The 20,123-nt window shown below is 37.2% G+C and overlaps 1 protein-coding gene across 2 annotated transcripts in view; it reads left to right on the top strand.

Annotated features, from left to right (window-relative positions):
• stat5a (signal transducer and activator of transcription 5a) overlaps nucleotides 1–20,123 on the top strand; it is a 65,821-nt gene that overhangs the window by 43,644 nt on the left and 2,054 nt on the right. For both annotated transcript variants that reach the window (XM_024273028.2, XM_024273027.2), the window contains exons 3-17: nucleotides 35–191; nucleotides 1,034–1,123; nucleotides 3,457–3,631; nucleotides 3,963–4,093; nucleotides 4,197–4,348; nucleotides 4,650–4,805; nucleotides 8,798–8,977; nucleotides 9,583–9,670; nucleotides 11,887–12,009; nucleotides 12,137–12,229; nucleotides 13,899–14,105; nucleotides 14,693–14,787; nucleotides 15,066–15,208; nucleotides 19,720–19,875; nucleotides 19,971–20,022. In XM_024273028.2, coding sequence (XP_024128796.1) covers nucleotides 35–191; nucleotides 1,034–1,123; nucleotides 3,457–3,631; nucleotides 3,963–4,093; nucleotides 4,197–4,348; nucleotides 4,650–4,805; nucleotides 8,798–8,977; nucleotides 9,583–9,670; nucleotides 11,887–12,009; nucleotides 12,137–12,229; nucleotides 13,899–14,105; nucleotides 14,693–14,787; nucleotides 15,066–15,208; nucleotides 19,720–19,875; nucleotides 19,971–20,022 — 1,998 coding nt within the window. The remainder of the gene's footprint in view (nucleotides 1–34; nucleotides 192–1,033; nucleotides 1,124–3,456; nucleotides 3,632–3,962; nucleotides 4,094–4,196; nucleotides 4,349–4,649; nucleotides 4,806–8,797; nucleotides 8,978–9,582; nucleotides 9,671–11,886; nucleotides 12,010–12,136; nucleotides 12,230–13,898; nucleotides 14,106–14,692; nucleotides 14,788–15,065; nucleotides 15,209–19,719; nucleotides 19,876–19,970; nucleotides 20,023–20,123) is intronic.

The following is a 20,123-nucleotide window of genomic DNA, read 5'->3' as shown; positions in this document are numbered from 1 at the left end:
TTTATGTCTCACACTTGTGTGCACGCTTCCATAGGGATGCAATAGATCTGGAAAACCCACAGGAGGAGCTTAAAGCCAAGCGCCTGCTGGACAGTCTAATACAAGAGCTGCAAAACAAAGCTGAGCACCAAGTTGGAGAGGATGGCTTTCTGCTTAAAATCAAACTGGGACACTACGCCAACCAGCTCAAGGTTGGTTTCTTCACAAAAAAAATCTGTTTTTGGAGAATGTGTTCCAATTATCAGTGACTGGAAAGGAACCAGATGTGAGGAGCCATAAAACTGACCAAGGCCTAACAACTACTTTCACTTAAACTACTGAACAAAAGAATTGACATTGTAACCTCAATACTTCATAAGAAGTCCTAAAAAAACCCAGTGCTACCTGACACGACCGCAGCTCTGTTTTTATCACAACACCGTCGTCGTTTACCTTAAAACATGACGGTAAGTGTTTAGAACTCACAACTGTCCGGCTCAATTTCCTTTCATGCTGTAGTTCTTAGAAAGAACAGGTTGTTTTGGGAACAAGTTGTTTCCACTCGAAGGAAAACAAGACAACAGCCCAAGTGAAAGCTAGCGTAGCCAACCAGCGCTGCTATTTATGATCGATCACCTTGTGCACAGATCCGCCGCTCTGTTTGCTTCCCCTCCTCCCAGAATTCAAGCCGGGAAACAAAGGGGGATACCGCTGAAGTGCCCAGAACAATGTCCACACAAAAGGATGAAATCAGCTTTTTTCATTTACAGATGAATCCGGTTTCAGTTATAAAATGTAACAAAAACTACAAAAAAAAAAACAAAAAAAGCTTCCCATCCGTGGATAAGATGTTTACACAAGTGAGTCATGTCTCTAAAGTGTGCTGTGCTGGGTTTCATTAGCCTAATGGGTTTTACTGTGTATCAAGCATTAGCTGGAGAACTTAGCAAGCTTCTTTGATGCAGCTAAATTGGTGCGTCCTGCGTGCAGCTGCTGCTTTGCTTGTCAGGGGCTAACAGGCCTTAACACGGCACATGCGCTCCTTCTCTTTCAGAGCACGTATGACCGCTGTCCACTGGAGTTGGTCCGATGCATCAAACACATCCTCTACACTGAGCAGAGGCTCGTCAGAGAGGCTACCAATGTAAGTGCTGGCGAGTGTTGCACATGTTGTACGTGAGCTCTCACTTCCACTATAATGCAGTATTGGTTAAAAAAATGTAGTTCTACTCAAAGAAATTCAAACAGTGTATAATCCACAAAGTAGATTGGATGTTTTAAGGCAGTAAAACTCCTCACTAAATACTTAATGCACTTTTTTCAGACAGATATATACATTTTCACACTCAAAGTTCAAATTTTCATAGAAAAGTAAGTCCAGTTTCATAGAAGGAAAACAAAGATCTGAATATAATCAAAGATTTTTGTCGATTTGGGAACAGAACAGAGGAGACGAGACACAGAGGAGATCCACAGCCAATCACGACGCAAAAAAAATTACTAAAATAAAACCATAAATTAAACTGGAAACTTTGATATAGCAAGTGACAACTGTACTTATTTATTTATTTGACATTTAATTCAAAAATGTTTTTCCAATATGTAAACAGATTCAAACGAGAATCCTCTGGACCCAAACGTTTTTTTTTTTTGTTTTTTTTTAAATGTTTCCCTTATAAAATTCTCCCATTAGGCTGGACCGATTCCTTCCATTTTTGGTCCCCCGTTGGTCCATAAAAAAATGGAACAAACCAGTTAGGGCGGAGCTACTTGTGTCACATGATGAAATCCATTGATTGGCGAAAAGTTATGATGACAACACCGACCAGCCCTTTTCCTGACTCAAGATCCAAGATGAAATTTTTGCTGTATTCTTCTTTGTCTCCCATAAATAATATTCAATTCCTTACATTCAGTGTTCCCCCACTTATTCACGGAGGTTTGGGACCAGAGGCGTGCCGAACCCGCGAATTTGGGTCATCGATCTACACCCCACATCCGCCTTGATGGTCAAGCGCTCACTTGAATTGCCCAGAGTATTCTAAACTCTCCAGAAACGAGGAATTACAGACCTACTCAGATGGACATCATATTTTTGGTGTTTTTGACTTGTTCTTGTAGCATTTTTCTCTTTAAGGAGGACATTTATGAAGAAACTCAAGCTTTTAAGTATTTATTTTATTCAAATTGTTGCGAATTAGGAGCAGATAAAAGAAGAAAAAAAATCGCTTTTAGGAAAAGCTTGTAGCTGTGATGTGGGATCTACAACCGCCATAAGGTTCCTGTCTCACTCCATTATGATGCATTCACTTGTAGGTCATGATATATCCGTGCACGTATCTGTTTTTCTCATCTGATATTGCATCTGGCTCAAAACTGAATTCAGCAATCCCCCCTTATTTGTGGAGGTTAAGGAGCGGAGATGTCCTTGAATACACAGAAATACTGAGAATACAGAGTAACTCCCCAGTAGCGTGCACTTCCTCCTTCATCAGTAAAGTGCGAAAGGACATCTTCTTCCAGAATTTGCCGATTTCATCCATAATAAACTCCTATTCAGGATGATAATCATCCTCCGCGATTACCAGGAAATTTTCCAGCCACTTCTAAATCAGCTGATGCCATTTCTCCATGCAGGCACGCACTTTTTAGTTGGTAGCGATTTAGGAACTGGTTGGAATACTGTGGCTGGATAGTTGCTGGCCATTTTTGTGCACTGTTAATGTTAGATTGGGGCTGTAAGCTAGCAGGAGAGCGTGTAAACAGATGGATGCCAACAATCCCACCCACAACTTTTTAATAAACTGTCCTTTGATTTTGGCTAAAAACGGCATAATCATAATTGAAACACCACTGGAAACGCTTTTAAAGTAGATCAAACAGTGAGTGCAAGTCTCCAAATAGTGCAATAAATCAATGATATATTTTTAAATGCTGTTGTTTGTTCATCAAATCCACTTGTTTCTGCCATGCTGCCATTTGGAGGGAAGTCAAAAAAAGGGCGTCAACTATTTCACAGTTTATAACATGAGTTATAAAACCATAAAGCCATCAGTGCGTAAAACATCTGACTCTCAGCAAGTCCTGCGGTGAATTGATTTTCAGTCACAACATGCCTTTTCTATTAGTGGAATACATTCAGACTGACTGAATTTTACCCTGTTTAGTCTGAACCTTCGGGGAACCGGAATGCACTTAGCCAGTCCTTAAGTGACCGTCTGCATATGCGCATGCGTTTACTCCTCAGTTTTTACCACACTTGTGTTTAGTCTTTGGGGATTCTAAATGGCCTCAACATGAAGGGAACAGAGCGAACATTCAGCTAATTTCATTACAACAAATTTCAGCTTTTAGCTCCCATTATGTCGTTTTCTCAAAAATAACAAAAAGATTCTAACTTTCAAAATAAAGGCCACGGTACTGAAAACAATGTAAACACAACCTTTTTATCTGCTCCTCTTTCATGATGCGTCTTAGTCCAGCTCTCCGGTGGGCGGGATGATGGACAGCATGTCTCAGAAATACCAACAGATCAATCAAGCTTTCGAAGAGCTTCGCCTGCTCACCCAAGACACTGAAAATGACCTGCGCAAGCTCCAGCACAACCAGGAGTACTTCATCATCCAGTACCAAGAGAGCCTTCGCATCCAAGGTACGCCCTGAGGACTTGTTCTCCATTATTGGTTCTCTATTGCAACAATTGATTATCTAAATTGCTAAAAAGAAATATGATAATGTGTGGCTGAGAGGTTAACAATAAAGAGGTTTTTTTTTGTGAAATCAAACCTGATTTAAAAGTGCCCTCTGGTTAGCATTTTTAGGTTTTTATGTGTTTGTTACACAAACCTGCAGCTTAGAAAAAGTTCACCTTTGTGAACAAATCTTCATAGTCCAAACATAGCTGTATGTGCACAAATAAAATATTTCCCCCCTTCTCTTTTTTTGTGTGGGTCAATCATTACCTTGTCCACACCCCTCTTAAGCCCAGCTGAGCAGTCTTGCAACGCTGCCCCCTGCTGACCGTCAGATACGAGAACCCAACCTCCTCACCAAGCGAGCCACCATGGAGGCCTGGCTGACGAGGGAGGCCAACACACTACAGAAATACAGACTGGTAGGACTCACAGGGAGGAAGAAAAAAAAAAAAACAAGGATCCCGTTGTTTTAACAGATGTGCAGAATGTGCCAACATGTGGGTCTCGTCTGTTTGTGTGCAGGACCTTGCGGAGAAACACCAGAAAACACTGCAGCTGTTGAGAAAGCAGCAGACCATCATTCTGGATGACGAATTGATCCAGTGGAAGAGGCGGCAGCAACTGGCAGGGAACGGGGGCCCACCAGAGGGAGGCCTGGACATCCTTCAGTCCTGGTGAGGCTTTTTTTTCCACCCCCCACTAGTAATACAGCTTCTACACTTCCTTACTAACCAAAGGGTCAGAGGTTTACAAGCCAGGAAGGAGCGACTACTGGGTTTTATTATTAAAGGTTATAGCCTCCTAATAAGACAGACAATAAGACGGAGGTTGAAGCTGACATTTCTTCCTTATTAGCTCATAATCCGTTATGTTCTCTTATGGTTTCTTTTTTCATGTTGGAAAAGGAACGTCTCATTGATTCAGTCAAACCACCAGTTTGTGCATTATGTGTGTTTTTTTGTATGTTTGTACCAGGTGTGAGAAGCTGGCTGAAACTATTTGGCAAAACAGGCAGCAGATTCGAAGGGCGGAGCACCTCAGACAACAGCTGCCCATCCCCGGACCTATTGAGGAGCTTCTTAATGAGCTTAACAGCACAATTACTGATATCATCTCTGCATTGGTCACCAGGTGAGTGTGTTCAAAATATGTACAGACTTAAAAAAAATAAACTAAAATTATCACTTGGTTGCACATATGAACACCAACAAAGAGATGAAGCCTTCGATCTTCAATGACGTATAGCACTTTATTACACGTACATTCACACACTGGTGTCAAACTACAAGAAGCAATGTCAGGTTTGGTTGACACATGGGCCAACCAAACTTGTGGTCTTTCAGGTAAAGGTTGACCGCTCTACCTCCACTATCCCTTCCTGCTCATACTAACAGCCTTTAACCAAGAAAACAACAGAGATGTTTCTCAATAAATAGCTCCAGCATTCACTTTTAATCACTTAATGATGTAATTGGTGTCAAAAAGATAACAATTTTGTAATTTTTTGTGTTTTCTTGTTGTCATTTTTGTGTTGGAGAAGTGAAATATTCTAAACTTTGCTAGATAAGATGACACCAGATATGAGTCTGGATCATACGGAGCTCCTAAAGGGGCATAGAAGTAAAAAAGAAGTGAAATAAGAGAAAAAAAGAGTTTCTGGTTACTAACTGGTGAGCATCAGATACTGACTGGTGCGCACCAGATACTAACTGGTAAGCATCAGAAACTAACTGGTAAACATCAGAAACTAACTGGTTAGTACCAGATACTACCTGGTGAGCACCAGATACTACATGGTAAACATCAGAGACTAACTGGTTAGTACCAGATACTACCTGGTGAGCACCAGATACTACCTGGTGAGCACCAGATACTACGTGGTAAACATCAGAGACTAACTGGTGAGCACCAAATACTACCTGGTAAACACCAGATACTAACTGGTGAGCACCATATACTAACTGGTGGAGCACCAGATAGTATTTGATGTGCACCAGTTAATAACCAGAGTTGTATTTATTTATTTTTTACTACTCCCCCCGATGTTGTTTTCTAGAGGCTCTGTAGGATCAGGGGTCTATAACATTTAAAAAGCCATTTGAGCCAATTTAAAAACGACTACAACCCAATAGGAGCCCTAAAAATAAAACACTACTTTGTATTTATGTTATTGCTGCTTTTATGCTAAATATAAATCGACTATTGTTTTGTAAATTTAAAAAACTTTTTTTAATTTCTAAAATGGTCTATAATTTTAGATTTTGGTTCAAATGACTTTTCTTTTTTTATTATTTATTTTTTTTTACCAGAGACCTGCATGTTTTGCAGACAATTGGTCTGAAGTTATTTTTATTACATTCGTCTATATATTTTTTTTTTGCAAAAAGGTGGTTCCATCTATTTTTAAAGTAACTTCCCTTGTGCAAATGTCGACAGTGACTGAAAATGGCACCTAAAAAGTCCTCAGACACAAAGGAGGATGCATTGTGAAAGGGCACATGCAGCCTATTTTAGTCCGTCGATGCAGCCCCCAAAGGAAGATTTGATGGGGCTTTTTAGCCCCTCAGCATCTCCAAGCAAGAGTGCTCTGAAGTTTTTGACAGCATCCTCTTGCATTTTCCTAGAAGATAGTCCCTGAGGAGAGCCATAACACACCAAGAAGTCATGTCATTGTCACAGCAATTTCTGATAGGCTGCAGATGAGCCTGCATCAGGATAGTAATGCACTGTCATCACCCAGAGTACAACACGGCTCTGCTTTTCTACAATGTCCTCTCGAGAGGCCCCTGAAACTCAGGGGTTTCACTCTGATTCAGGAAGTGTTTCAGCTCGTCATCGGCATTCAGTTCCAGATCAGAAACCTTAAAGACTCATAGAAACATGATGGTTTTTATACCTTCTCTGAGTCTGGTGGACTACTCATTTGGCTGCTTGTGCTGCTTTGTCACTCTGCAGTGAAAGACGCCAGTTATTGTTGCTTTTCTGAGTAATCATTAATTTGCTTGACCTTCCTCCAATGTGCTTGCTCAAAACTAAGGTCATTTTCAAAGGCTAATACTCCTAACCTCTCAATATAGTAGATCTTAAACTTGCCGCGGCATTCCCGCTGTCAATGTACAATTTGAAAGCAAACAAAGTGCACTTGCAGTAATTGTATTTAATTATTGGAAATGAAAATGTTATCTGTCCTCCACTGACCCTGAATAGACTTGAAGGTCTGTTTCTTATTTGATGTGTACAATACTGTCATAATGCTCTCTTAAACATTTCATTTTTGTGCAAAATTCAATGAAAAGCTTGGTTTTGAACATTATTGATTTGTCCCTTAGGAAAACTAAAGCCCTAAGACACAATCACACTATGCACACTATGCACTAAACATCCTAAATGCGCTAAACATGCTAAATGTGCTAAATTTGCTAAACATGTTAAATGCGCTAAATGTGCTAAACAAGCTAAATCCACTAAACATGCTAATAGGCAAAGTGCACTAATATGTAATCTGCTAAACAAGCTAAATCCTCTTAACGTGTAAAACATGCTAAATGTGCTACATTTGCTAAACATGCTAACATGCTAAATGCTCTTAACGTGCTAAACATGCTAAATGTGCTACATTTGCTAAACATGCTAACATGCTAAATGCTCTTAACGTGCTAAACATGCTAAATGTACTAAATTTGCTAGACATGTTAAATGCGCTAAATCTGCTAAACATGCTAAATGTGCTAAATCTACTAAACATGCTAAATCTGCTAAATCTGCTAAACAAGGTAAATGCACTAAATCTGCTAAAAATCCTAAATGCTCTTAACGTGCTAAACATGCTAAATGTACTAAATTAGCTAAACATGTTAAATGCGTTGAATCTGCAAATCATGCTAAATGTGCTAAATCTACTAAACATGCTAAATGTGCTAAATTTACTAAATATGCTAAATGTGCTAAATCTGCTAAACAAGGTAAATACACTAAATCTTCCAAAAAATGCCAAGTTCACTGAATCTACTATTCATGTTAAATGCGCTAAATTTGCCAAGTATTCAAAATGAGCCAAGTCTGCTAAACATGCTAAATGAGCGAAATCAACTAAACATGCTAAATGAGCAAAATCTGCTAAAAATGCTAAATGAGCTAAATCTGCTAAACATGCTAAATGCTCTTAACGTACTAAACATGCTAAATGTGCTAAAATTTGCTAAACATGTTAAATGTGCTAAATCTGCTAAACAAGCTAAATGCACTTAATCTGCTAAAAATGCTAAGTTCACTAAATTTACTAATCATGTTAAATACGCTAAATTTGCTAAGCATGCTAAATGCGCCAAGTCTGCTAAAGATGCTAAATGAGCTAAATCTGCTAAATGAGCTAAATATGCTAACTGCGCTAAATCTACTAATTCTGCTAAATGTGCTAAATCTACTAAACATGCTAAATGCACCAAATCTGTTAAACAAGTTAAATTCATTAAATCTGCTAAACATGCTAAATCCGCTAAAAATGCTAAACGCGCTAAAAATGCCAGACGTGTTAAAACACACAAAACATGCTAAATGCGCAGACGCAAGTTCTTGAACGCATGTTTATCCCTGAGTGTTCATACTTGTTCGGCAGAGAGAATCTACTTTACTAGCGCATGTTTGCCAACTACAGTTAGACTAGGCTTGGTGTGAAATTTGGAATTTCGCACATCCCGCTCCAGGTTTTTTTTTTTCCAGCTCTATTGCAACATATGAAAGCCATGGTGTCATATATTCCCGTCCAGGCACAACCCGCAATGATCAATTTCTCCTTCACGATGACTTTTTAAACAAGTGGCCCCTTTTTTTTTTGTTATAAAGGATGCTACCCTTACATCACTAACACATCTTAGTCTTTGATCGGTCAAAGTTAGACCTGGTTTAACTTCAAATGTATGTTTAATGGCCACACGTTGTAAAACTGTTTTTTATGAGCTTTGTTGATTCTTCTAAATACAAGTATAAATGACTTATTTTATATAATTTTATTTAATACATCCTGCTAATAATACTTCTTCTCTTCTCAAAAACCCTGAACTATTCTGTCTATCACAGTGATTTTTCCACTTCTTCCTTTTTTGACTTTTCTTTCGCCTCCACAGCACCTTCATCATCGAGAAACAGCCCCCGCAAGTTCTTAAAACCCAAACCAAGTTTGCCGCCACCGTGCGTCTTCTAGTCGGCGGGAAGCTGAACGTCCACATGAACCCGCCGCAAGTGAAAGCGACCATCATAAGTGAACAGCAAGCCAAGGCTCTGCTGAAAAATGAAAACACGAGGAAGTAAGTGTCAATTTTATGTCCGAGAAATGTTGTGAAATTAAAAGTCGGCTCTGCGGCCGAGTTCCATCCAACTGTCCAAAAGTATGTATGTTTGGCAGAGGATTCTAAATTACCCCTAAGAATTCATGTGTGGTTGTTTATGGTCCCGTAATGGGCTATCTGGGGTGTAGCTTAACTTTGACCCCGATGACCTTTGGGAGCCTATATAATGACTTTTAAGTTGAGTTTAGTCAGGCTAAGGCTAATCTCTGGAAAGGATTGTTTTCAGACCTCATCATGCAGACATGATTGGAACTTGTACAATGCCTCAGAGGAATCTGTGGTGCGGCTACAGAATCCACATTTAGCCCGTTTCACAGCGTCGCTCCACATTCATCCCAGCTCATAGAAACCCTCCAAAATGAAGGGTCAGCTTAAAAGCTGCTGGGAAATCTGTTCCACCTTACAGAAGTTTAAAATAGGATTTAGAAATGCTCAAAGTTTCAAACTTCAATTATGCAGCGAGTAGACATTAGTGTAATTCAGCGGGATCATTTACGCCACTCGAGTGCATCACAACAGCCAGATAAAGTAATTAACTCGCTCTCTAATTGCCTCTCGTTCAGTGACAGCAGTGGAGAAATTCTGAACAACAATTGTGTGATGGAGTACCACCAAACCACAGGCACTCTCAGCGCCCACTTCAGGAACATGGTAAGCAAACAATCCAGATGAGCTCATGAATATGGATCTGACAGAAACGCCCTCTTACTCCTGTTACACAAGCTGAAGGGCAAGAAGGTTCACCTGAAATTATAATCAGGCTTCCTCTCCATTTTTCAGCTGCTTTTTGGCCTCTTTTGCTTCTGCTTGTGTCAATTATTAACTACTTTCAAATATCAATGTTTAGAAGTTGATACTTGAAAGAGACACAAGTGAATTATTTGCCACCTGTTTTGTTTAATGTTGGGAAAGGAGGTTTAAACCATTAGATGTCAATTTAGTGAAGTTATGTATTTAAAACAAACAGAATGGAAGATCCTATTCTGTATTTGGATGAAGCTGGTTATGTTGAAAGGAAACATTCAAGTTTTTAGACTTATTTTTTTGTAGCATAATTTATACTATAGATATTTTAAAGTGCTTTACAGATGAGATAATTGAAAATGACAAACATTACAATTAGGGCGAAATTAAAGCATAACATATTAAACAGTAAAATCATAATTAAAACATAAAAGAAAGAAAGCAAACAAAATAATTAAAAAACTGTAAAATCATATAAGCAACTCAAAACACAATAAAATGCAAAATGGTAAAATGATTAAAAATTTAAAACAAAATAAAACAAAAATCATTATTAAAACCTCAAGCATGATAAAATAAGAAACAACTAAACCAATAAATACATTTAAAACATAATACTGTAGAAATTAAGTTAACATTTGAAACCAAATTAAATTGGAAAACAGTTAAATCATAATTAACACCTAAAACAGAAGAACAACAAAGTTTTAAAAAAGTTAAATTATAATTGAAACATCAATCAGAATAAAATCTAAAACAATAAAATCATGAATAAAATGTAGAGCATTAAAAAATACTAAATTCAAATTCAAAAATACAGAATCATACCGGTATATAAAATTTAAAATAAAAATTTTGTTAAAGTAAAATTATAATTACAACCTGAATTATAACAAAACATAAAATATAAAACAATAAAATCATAAGTAAAACATTAAAAGATAATATATAAAACTGTAAAATTATAATAAAAAAATCAAAAACCCATAGCCTATAATCATAATGAAAACTGAAAATGAACAAAATAAACCATAAAATAAAAATATGTAAAATAATTAATAAAACTTAAAACAAAAAAGCTTAAAAAACAAACAGTAAAGTTATAATCAAAAGCCTGAAACAAAATAAACAATAACATTTAAAACAGAAAAACCCCCAAAGTATTAAACAGTAAAATTTAAAATCCTTAAAACCAAAAAAAATATGATTAAAATTTTAGACAAATTTAAATATTCAAACATCAAAATCATAATTGAAATATTAAAACAAAGTAAAACAAAAAACAAGCCAGTAAAATCCTACCTAAGCTTAAAACAAAATAAAGCATAAAATATATAAAAAATAAATAATAATTAAAATCTGAAGCAAATTAAATCAAAATATTATAAAAAACTGTAAAATCATAATTACCCCATGAAGCCTGAATTTATTTCCAGACATATAAAAGAGTGCCAGACTGTCACTGAGCAAAAAAAAAAAAATTTCTTGTCTTAGAGGAACTTTTGTCTGACATTATATGGACGATTATTTTGATTATTTTAGCCACATTAAATAGAAAACTGTGATTATTCCACCCTTTAGTCTAATCACTTTTATTCTTACTAAATACTAACTGAGCATACATGTACTCTTTTAGCTGGAGTGATGCACCTCCTATCAAAAATGCAGTAAAATTAATCAAATCTGAACACAACAGTAATACGTTTCATTAAATTACCTGAAAAATCAATGATTAATCTCTTTTTTTCTGATTTTTAAGCCAAACTTGCAGCTTCCACAGATAAAATCAAAAAGTTCTTAACATTTGAAAACAAGAAAGGCATTAATAAAACATGAGCAGTCTTATGTCGGATCAGATCTTTGCTTACTCTTGTGCAGCGTCTTCATTCTCGGTCACAGGGGAGAGTTGGCTCAGCTCTGCATGGAGGCCTGATGCACAGACATACGACATGTTTGCTTCACAACAGCTCCAGTAGAAACCCGCCATGTCATTGATGTTGGTAGCAACAATACCCCAGAGCCCCCCCTGGATATTGTTGGTTCAGCAGTCTGACTCAGAGTGAATTATTCATACGTTCCAGCCATTATGTGTAATATGTTTTTACATCTCATCCCTCGTTTAGTCTTTGAAGAGGATCAAACGATCGGACAGAAGAGGAGCAGAGTCGGTTACAGAGGAGAAGTTCACCATCCTGTTCGAGTCCCAGTTTAGTGTTGGAAGCAATGAACTAGTCTTTCAAGTGAAGGTGAAAAGAAAGTGGCTCTAACACTCTTATTTTTATTTCCATCAACAATGCATATTTATGCAAACCAGATCTTCTTGTTGCAATAGATTTTCCCTCATCGTGTCGCTCTTTTGTTTTCTCTGAACAGACTCTATCGCTTCCTGTAGTTGTGATAGTTCATGGTAGTCAAGACAATAATGCCACGGCTACAGTGCTGTGGGACAACGCTTTTGCAGAGCCGGTGAGTTTGTTTGTGTGTTCAGTAACGTGTCTGGTTTGTAATTCTGATGCATCAAACAGATCTTAAAAAAAATAAAAATATTTCTATGTTGTCTATTATATAATTTGCTGCTTTAGATATATATATTTAATATTTTATTGCAAAACTAGTAGGTGACTTAAAATCGGTATTCCTGATATAAATAACGACTAATTGATTAGCATTGTTTGATCATTGACTGTATATGAGAACTGGACTTCCATTCCAAACAGGAAGTAGCCTGTGGCTCCACAAAGCCAAAATCCCATTCACTTCTATTGGGAAATAAACAGCAATTTGTCAGAATAACTCAGTTCTTATGAATATTTTTTCATGATATTTGTTCTATATTCCACGTTATTCAAGTAATAAAGTTACTGCAATAAGTAAGTAGTTTGATTGATAGATTTTGTGTAGCCTACTTTCAAGTGATGGGGTGTGGTTTTCCAACAAGCTCCCTTTTGATTGGAGAGAGAGGTTTTCATAGGAATGATAACTCGGACCAATTACTACTTACTGACGATTTCTGGCTCCAATATGGCGGCATTTGTATCACCAAAAAATGGTGAGTCAATGGACTTCATTTGAGTTGAAGTCAGACAACTTTTTATAGGCTTGTTTCCACTGAGCGGTCCAGTCCTGTATTTTGAGCATCTCTATTGTAAAATGGACCCCTTAAATCTACGGTCTCAAACTGGCGGCCCGCGGGCCATTTGCGGCCCCCACCTTAATATGAAGTTCAATGTCTACTAAGCAAAATCTTCTGCGTGTCCACGCTTCTTTGAAGATAGTTTTGTATTTGCGTTGCGATGTTTCAGCTTGCTTTATATTTAAAACTTTGCATTTGCTATTGTTGTTGGATCTAGTTGTCAGAAAAGTCCTTAGCAACAGTTGCTAGCGTTGTTAAGTCCTGTCATTTCACAGGACGTGCAGAAGATATTGGTTAGTAGTACATAGACATGAACAAATGTTCAATTAACGCGTTCAGTAGACATAGACAATGGACCAAAAACACATTTTTGGCACAAATGGAACCCTATACGGCCCGGACTCTGCCTTCAATGGCCCTTAGGTAAATTGAGTTTGAGAACCCTGTCTTAGCTGGAACCCTTGGCTGCCCTCATCTGTTGTCGGCCCATTGAAAAGTGGAACAGAATGGTCGGGGCGGAGCCGCCCAATATAGCACTCATTTAAGCTAACGTTTCCATCAGCGGTACTCATCTTAGCCGTCCGCAATCTTCTCTCAAACAACATTAGATTCCTGTTATACACGATGTACAAAAAGTAAAGCCGGAAAAATACGAGCTGCTGGATGACCTCCATTGTTCTCGGTTTGCTAGTCTTTGCTCTACAATGACGCGGTGATATCCCAGCATGCCTTTGTTTACACTCTCTCCCGTTAGTGTACAACCCTAATCTCACATTATCATAGCAAGTAAAAATGGTGAGGAATATTGGAAAATGACGACGTACGTGAATTTGTTTGTCTTCATGTGGAGGATTTAGAATTGGAGTGGAGAAGGAAGACTTTTTCCAACCGCAGGTTTTGCTCAAAAACATGTTAAAAACTCAATTTTCTTTGGAGTGGAACTTTAAATCGTTTGAATCTACTTCCTTTTTACCATTTCTGCTACCTTTCGTGTTCCCGCAGGGACGAGTGCCTTTCCTTGTGCCAGATAAAGTGCTTTGGCCTCAGCTTTGCGATGCCATCAACATGAAGTACAAAGCCGAGGTGCAGAGCAACCGCGGCTTGTCGGAGGAAAACCTGGTCTTCCTAGCTCAAAAGGCCTTCAGCAGCTCCAGCAACAATCCGGACGACTACCGGAGCATGACAATGACCTGGTCACAGTTTAACAGGGTCGGCAGCCTTCTAGTACCTTCTGATCCTTTAGGCAAACACCAAGTTAAAAGACAGAAATCCCTTTTGGTGGTTTTGTGAATGAACTTGTATTTTTAAAAAATGTTTTCTTCTTTGTTTTTTTGTTTCTTCTTAAACCCCACTGGCTAATTTATGTAAGACATTTCAACCACATGTTCAGTTTTCATAGAATTCTTCGAAGTAACTATGATATTCATACAGAGAAATGTTTCTTGCTCCATTTGCACTCCCCCCCTGCAGCATTATTCCATGGTCAACTTGAGTGAGGGTGCTTCATTGGTAAACCAGTCTTTATCTTAACAGGCCTGTTTGTCCTCTTTGAAAAAGGCTGGGGGGGCTCCATTTGCTACTTCAAAGTAACCGTTGAGGACAGATGTTACACTCCCATTGACCATACAAAAAAACATACATGTGGTAGCTGCTTGAGAAATAATTGAGCAATAAACAAGTGAATGTAAAGCGGAAAGGGCTGGAGATGTTAGGAGTGTTGTGTTTATTTTACTCTACCTTTTATATGGTGAATCTGAAAACCTTTTGAGAAGTTTTTTATTTATTTTTTCCTGCAGGAGAGTTTGCCAGGACGGAACTTTACATTTTGGCAGTGGTTTGATGGCGTCATGGAGCTCACGAAAAAGCATCTGAAACCACATTGGAATGATGGGTAACATATTGACTTATTTATTTTACCGTTTTTGGCTATAAATGGTATAAAAGCAACAACTTAAAAGCCGATACGTACCTATTTTCTATTGAAAATCTAAACTATAACGTTCTAAATGAACTGTCTCCTGTTTTGTAAATGAATCCTAAAGTTCCCCCTCTTGATTTTCCATGGCAACCTGCTCTTACTGGTCGAATGAAGAGCATTGGATGAGGATGACATCTGAATGTCTGTTTATATATATATATACAATTTTCTTCTTTTTTCTTCTTTTTTAGAGCTATTTTGGGCTTTGTCAACAAGCAGCAGGCTCAGGATATGTTAATGTCCAAACCCAACGGCACTTTCCTTCTGCGCTTCAGCGACTCTGAGATTGGAGGAATCACAATTGCATGGGTGGCAGAAAACCCCAACAAAGCAGGTACGGCTGCAAAAGGCCTTCGTTTCAGTGCTAAAAAGGTTAATAGTCTCGTTATCTCTGAAACTGCACGAAGCTGCCTGAGCTCTGACCGCTCTGCTCACAGAGGAATGTGAGCCAGTGCTTGATGACCTGGGATTGTTTGCTTTGATTTCGCTCGGGGAGAGTCAGAGCTCGATTCATTTGTAAGATTTTTTTTATTTCTGCTGCCAGTTCAGCTTTTGTTGATCTGGGTTCTGACCGTAACATTACAGCTGTTTGGTTACAGCAGACTGTAATATAAAGGGATTAGGCGACGGCTGTGGCTCAACTTTTAAAGACCTGCTCTGATGAAAATCATGTTTCGCCCTGGTGGCATTTTAAAGAAAATATCTAAAGAAAATGAAGTTCAAAATTGTATTTATGTTTATTTCTTCATTCAAATTGATGATATAATATATCATTTATGATGTATATTTATATATATATATATATATATATATATATATATATATATATATATATATGAATTACATAAATATTTATATATGTATACAAACATATACATGTTTGTTTACATATATTCATGCATATATATATGTAATTTATATATATATGTATATTTATATATATACATCTATATATACATATATATAAAGATATATGTATGTATATACATATACACATAACATGTTTGTTTACATATATTCATGCATATATATATGTAATTTATACATACATATATATATACATATATATAAAGATATATGTATGTATGTATATATAAAGATATATGTATGTATACATATATATGTACAGTATATATATGCATGTATATACAGTATTTATATATCTATATATGAATTACATTAATCTATATATGTATACAAACATATATATATTTGTTTACATATATTCATGCATATATATATATATATAATTTATATATATATATATGTATATATACATATATATAAAGATATATGTATGTATACATATATATGTACAGTATATATATGTATGTATATACTATATATATATACTGTATATACATACGTATATATACTGTACATATATATGTATATATATATAGAGGAGCACTAAAATGTGGCTGATCTTGCAGATTGTGTCATACAACTGGCCTGATTTCATTGTTGACAGCCAATTGGCTTTGGATAAAAGCCATGCAGTGCGTAACACCTGGTCCACACCGGACGCATAAGGGCTGCAAAGCAGCGCGTAACAAAGGCGGGTTCTATTCGCTTTTTTAACTTATGGTAATTTGCGTATGCTTGTATAGCACTTTACTACCTTCCTCAAAGACCCAAACCGCTTCACAGTCACTGACCCATTCACACACTTCACTGGCGAAAACTGGCACCAACCTTCCACCAGAGGCAATTTGGGGTTCAGTGTCTAGCCCAAGGACACTTCGACACATTGGCAGGAATCGAACCCTCAATGTTCCTATCTGGAGTTGACACCCCTACCGCTGCACCACAGCTGCCCCACTAGACCCAAAGCGCCACAGCCCCGTGCAGCAATAGTTTCGCCGTCTGGTCTATTTTTTGCTCGAGTCGCGAGTTGCATCAATTCTGGCAAGAAGTTACGCCAAGACACACGTGAAATCCAGTCAATTTTATAAATATAACCAAGTTTTCACAATAAAATGCGTAATTGACATATGTGATCAGATTTTTGCATCTAAACAGACTGTGAAGATGAAAATAAATGCACAAACACAAAAACAAACAGACATTGATACACACACACAGATCAACACAGTGGAGTGACTATCTAGCAGGAGGGTGTGGTTTTGGATGTCTAATGATGGCGAAAAAAGCTCTAAATAACCACAGCTGAGCAGAAACGCCTGTCCACCGTCGTGTAAAAATATCTGTCTGGTGTCAACTGGAGGTTAAGCGGATACCACACCCACTCAGCCCATACACCTCTTTGCAGCGCTTCCGCGTCTGGTGTGAACCAGGTGTAAGTTAATCAAATGTTTGGAACACAACAAATTTCACATCATTTCGGTCCATCCAGAGGAAAAGGAGAGCAGAAACTGCGAGAACGTGTTCTGTGGTGGAGAATAACCAAACATTCCTCAATATGTTCAGTTGTCCCCAACCATCGGGCCGACCATCGATCCGTGGATCGATCCATGGAAATAGTTATTTATACTTGTTTTTTTCTTTTGAGTCTCAACCATCTCATTTTCTTTTCCTTGAGAAGGCAAACACATTCAGCTTTACAAAGTAAATTATACATTTGTTATGCCTTTTCATCTGACAAATCTTTTATTTTGAAAAATAACCATATTCTTTAGCCCCACCTATGAGCATTTGAGCTGTAAAGTTTAGTCAAGGAGGCAAAATGACTGTCTGACCAGTCTTTTATTCTAAAAAATCTGAAAACAGCCTTCTGTCATTTAAATTTTAGTCACTTTATAGCTAAAAGTAATGCAGTGGCGTGCAACACAAGAAAAGTTGCAAGTGTAATGTTTCTTTGCATTTGAATAAGAGAAAAGTGCAGGAATAGAAGAGCAGCTGGAAAGGAGTTAAAAAAAAACAATAGACTAGCAGGACTCTTAAAAACTGGATTTATTGTAACAGGTGACTCCCACACACTGAGCCTGTTTGCATAATATTCATCACATTAATTGGCACAGGAAGTCCCAAAGCTGTTATTATCTGGTGGTATCCTTAGTAAGCATTCACACTATAGTGATTCTCCTACTCCTTTCTGTACGTGTGTTAAATTAAATTAAAATCGTTTTACTTTCTTTTAATTGTACTTTAATGACCACATCCTCACTATTTCTTTTGATTGTTTCTTTTAATGTTTTATGTAAAGCACTTCGAATTGTCTGTACATGAAATGTGCTGTATAAATAAACTTGCCTTGCCATGTTAAAACTCAATCACACTTTCAGCAGTTTCAGCAATCTTGGTATCAAAACGTTCAGCTCCTTCAGTACATTACTGCTTGTATTTTTGGTATTCATACACTTTAAACTTTTGGAAATATTGAGCAAAATATGCCTCATAAAAAAGAATAAGAAAGTCTCCAAATTTCAAAATTTTAAGTAGATTAGCAACAAACCTTTAAATATATTCATGGGATATGTTTTCACCTTTTAGAGTGAAATTTGGAGTTTAGCTAATATTTTAGCAACATGCTAACGTTTGACGCTAATTTTTTGTCTATGGGATTTTTTAGGCTAATGTTAAGTTTAGCTTCTATTTTAGCAACAGGCTAAAGTTTTTGGCTAATTCAGTTTACTGAAGAATTTTAGGCTATTTTGGAATTTAGCTATTATTTTAACAACATGCTAATGTTTGAGGCTAATTTTTTATCTACTGGGGTTTTTTTAGGCTAACTAAAGTTTAGCTTCTATTTTTGCAACAGGCTAAAGTTTGTGACTAATTTAGTTTACTGAAGAATTTTAGGCTATTTTGGAATTTAGCTATTATTTTAGCAACATGCTAATGTTTGAGGCTAATTTTTATCTACTGGGGTTTTTTTAGGCTAACTAAAGTTTAGCTTCTATTTTAGCAACAGGCTAACGTTTTGGCCAAATTAGTTTACTGAGGAATATTAGGTTATTTTGGAGTTTAGCTAGTATTTAAGCAACATGCTAACATTTTAGGATAATTTATCATCTACTGGGTTTTTTTAGGCTAACATTGAGTTTAGCTTCTGTTTTTGTAACAGGCTAACCTTTTTAACTTATTTAGTTTACTGAATAATTTTAGGCTATTTTGGAATTTAGCTAGAATTTTATCAACATGCTAACGTTTGAGGCTCATTTTTTATCTACTGTGGTTTTTTTAAGCTAACTTAGAGTTTAGCTTCTATCTTAGCGGCAGGCTAACGTTTTTGGACAAATTAGTTTACTGAGGAATATTAGGCTATTTTGGAGTTTAGCTACTATTTAAGCAAAGGGCTAGCTATTTTTGGCTAATGAACATGTACTAAGATTTTTGGGGCTAATTTTGGGTTTAGCTCATATTTAAGCAACACACTAAATTGGCATGTATTAAGGATTTTTAAGCAATTTTACTGCAAATTTTTCAGAAATTTTGGTCAACTTCAGTGCTCTTTCATAGTTCTTTAACAAAATTTCCAATCTTTAATCAAATTATCATTTTGCAGATATCTTTTCAGCAAATCCCTTCAGCAGTTAAAGCATATTGCATCACCATTTTCAAGCTTCAGCATCTTCAGCCACTACTTTCAGCAAAAAACATTCACGCTAGCATTATCGCAGGTAATGCAACTTTTCTAGTTAATAAAGTTGCGTTCCATTCAATTATACTGTCACTCTGTCACTGTCAGCTTTTTCCAATGAGATGTTTTCATCTGCTCCTGATTCACAACAATTTGAATAAAGAAATACTCAGAAATGCAGCTTATAACTTAGTTATACTTAATTAAACCAGAAAAACAGCAAAATAACTGTAGAAGTGCAACATTCTATGTGTTTACAGCCTTTGGCAGTAATTCTGGACGGGTTTGTGGTTCTTTCCTAGGTGAGCGAATGGTTTGGAACCTCATGCCGTACACAACCAAAGACTTCTCCATTCGCTCGTTGGCTGACAGGATCAGCGACCTCAACCACTTGCTGTTCCTCTACCCCGACAAACCCAAGGACGAGGTCTTCTCCAAGTACTACACCCCGCCACTTTGTAAGTATGAACCGACAGCTCAGAACCGTCTAGATTTAGCTGCTGCTGATTCTCCAGACCCGATAGTAATCCTGTCTGCACCGTTTATCTTCAAGCCAAAGCGGTGGACGGTTACGTGAAGCCGCAGATCAAACAGGTGGTGCCCGAGTAAGTATCTCCGTTTCGTCTTCCTCTTCTTCTTTTCACGCGCCACATTTTGACTCTGAAGTACCATTTAGAGGTAATCACCAAATACTGGGCCCTGAATT

The sequence above is a fragment of the Oryzias melastigma genome, linkage group LG8 (assembly GCF_002922805.2).
Source record: "Oryzias melastigma strain HK-1 linkage group LG8, ASM292280v2, whole genome shotgun sequence".
In the NCBI taxonomy this organism is placed as follows: Eukaryota; Metazoa; Chordata; class Actinopteri; order Beloniformes; family Adrianichthyidae; genus Oryzias; species Oryzias melastigma.
Note: the sequence above shows the minus strand (reverse complement) of the source record. Positions and strands in the feature narration are given on the sequence as shown.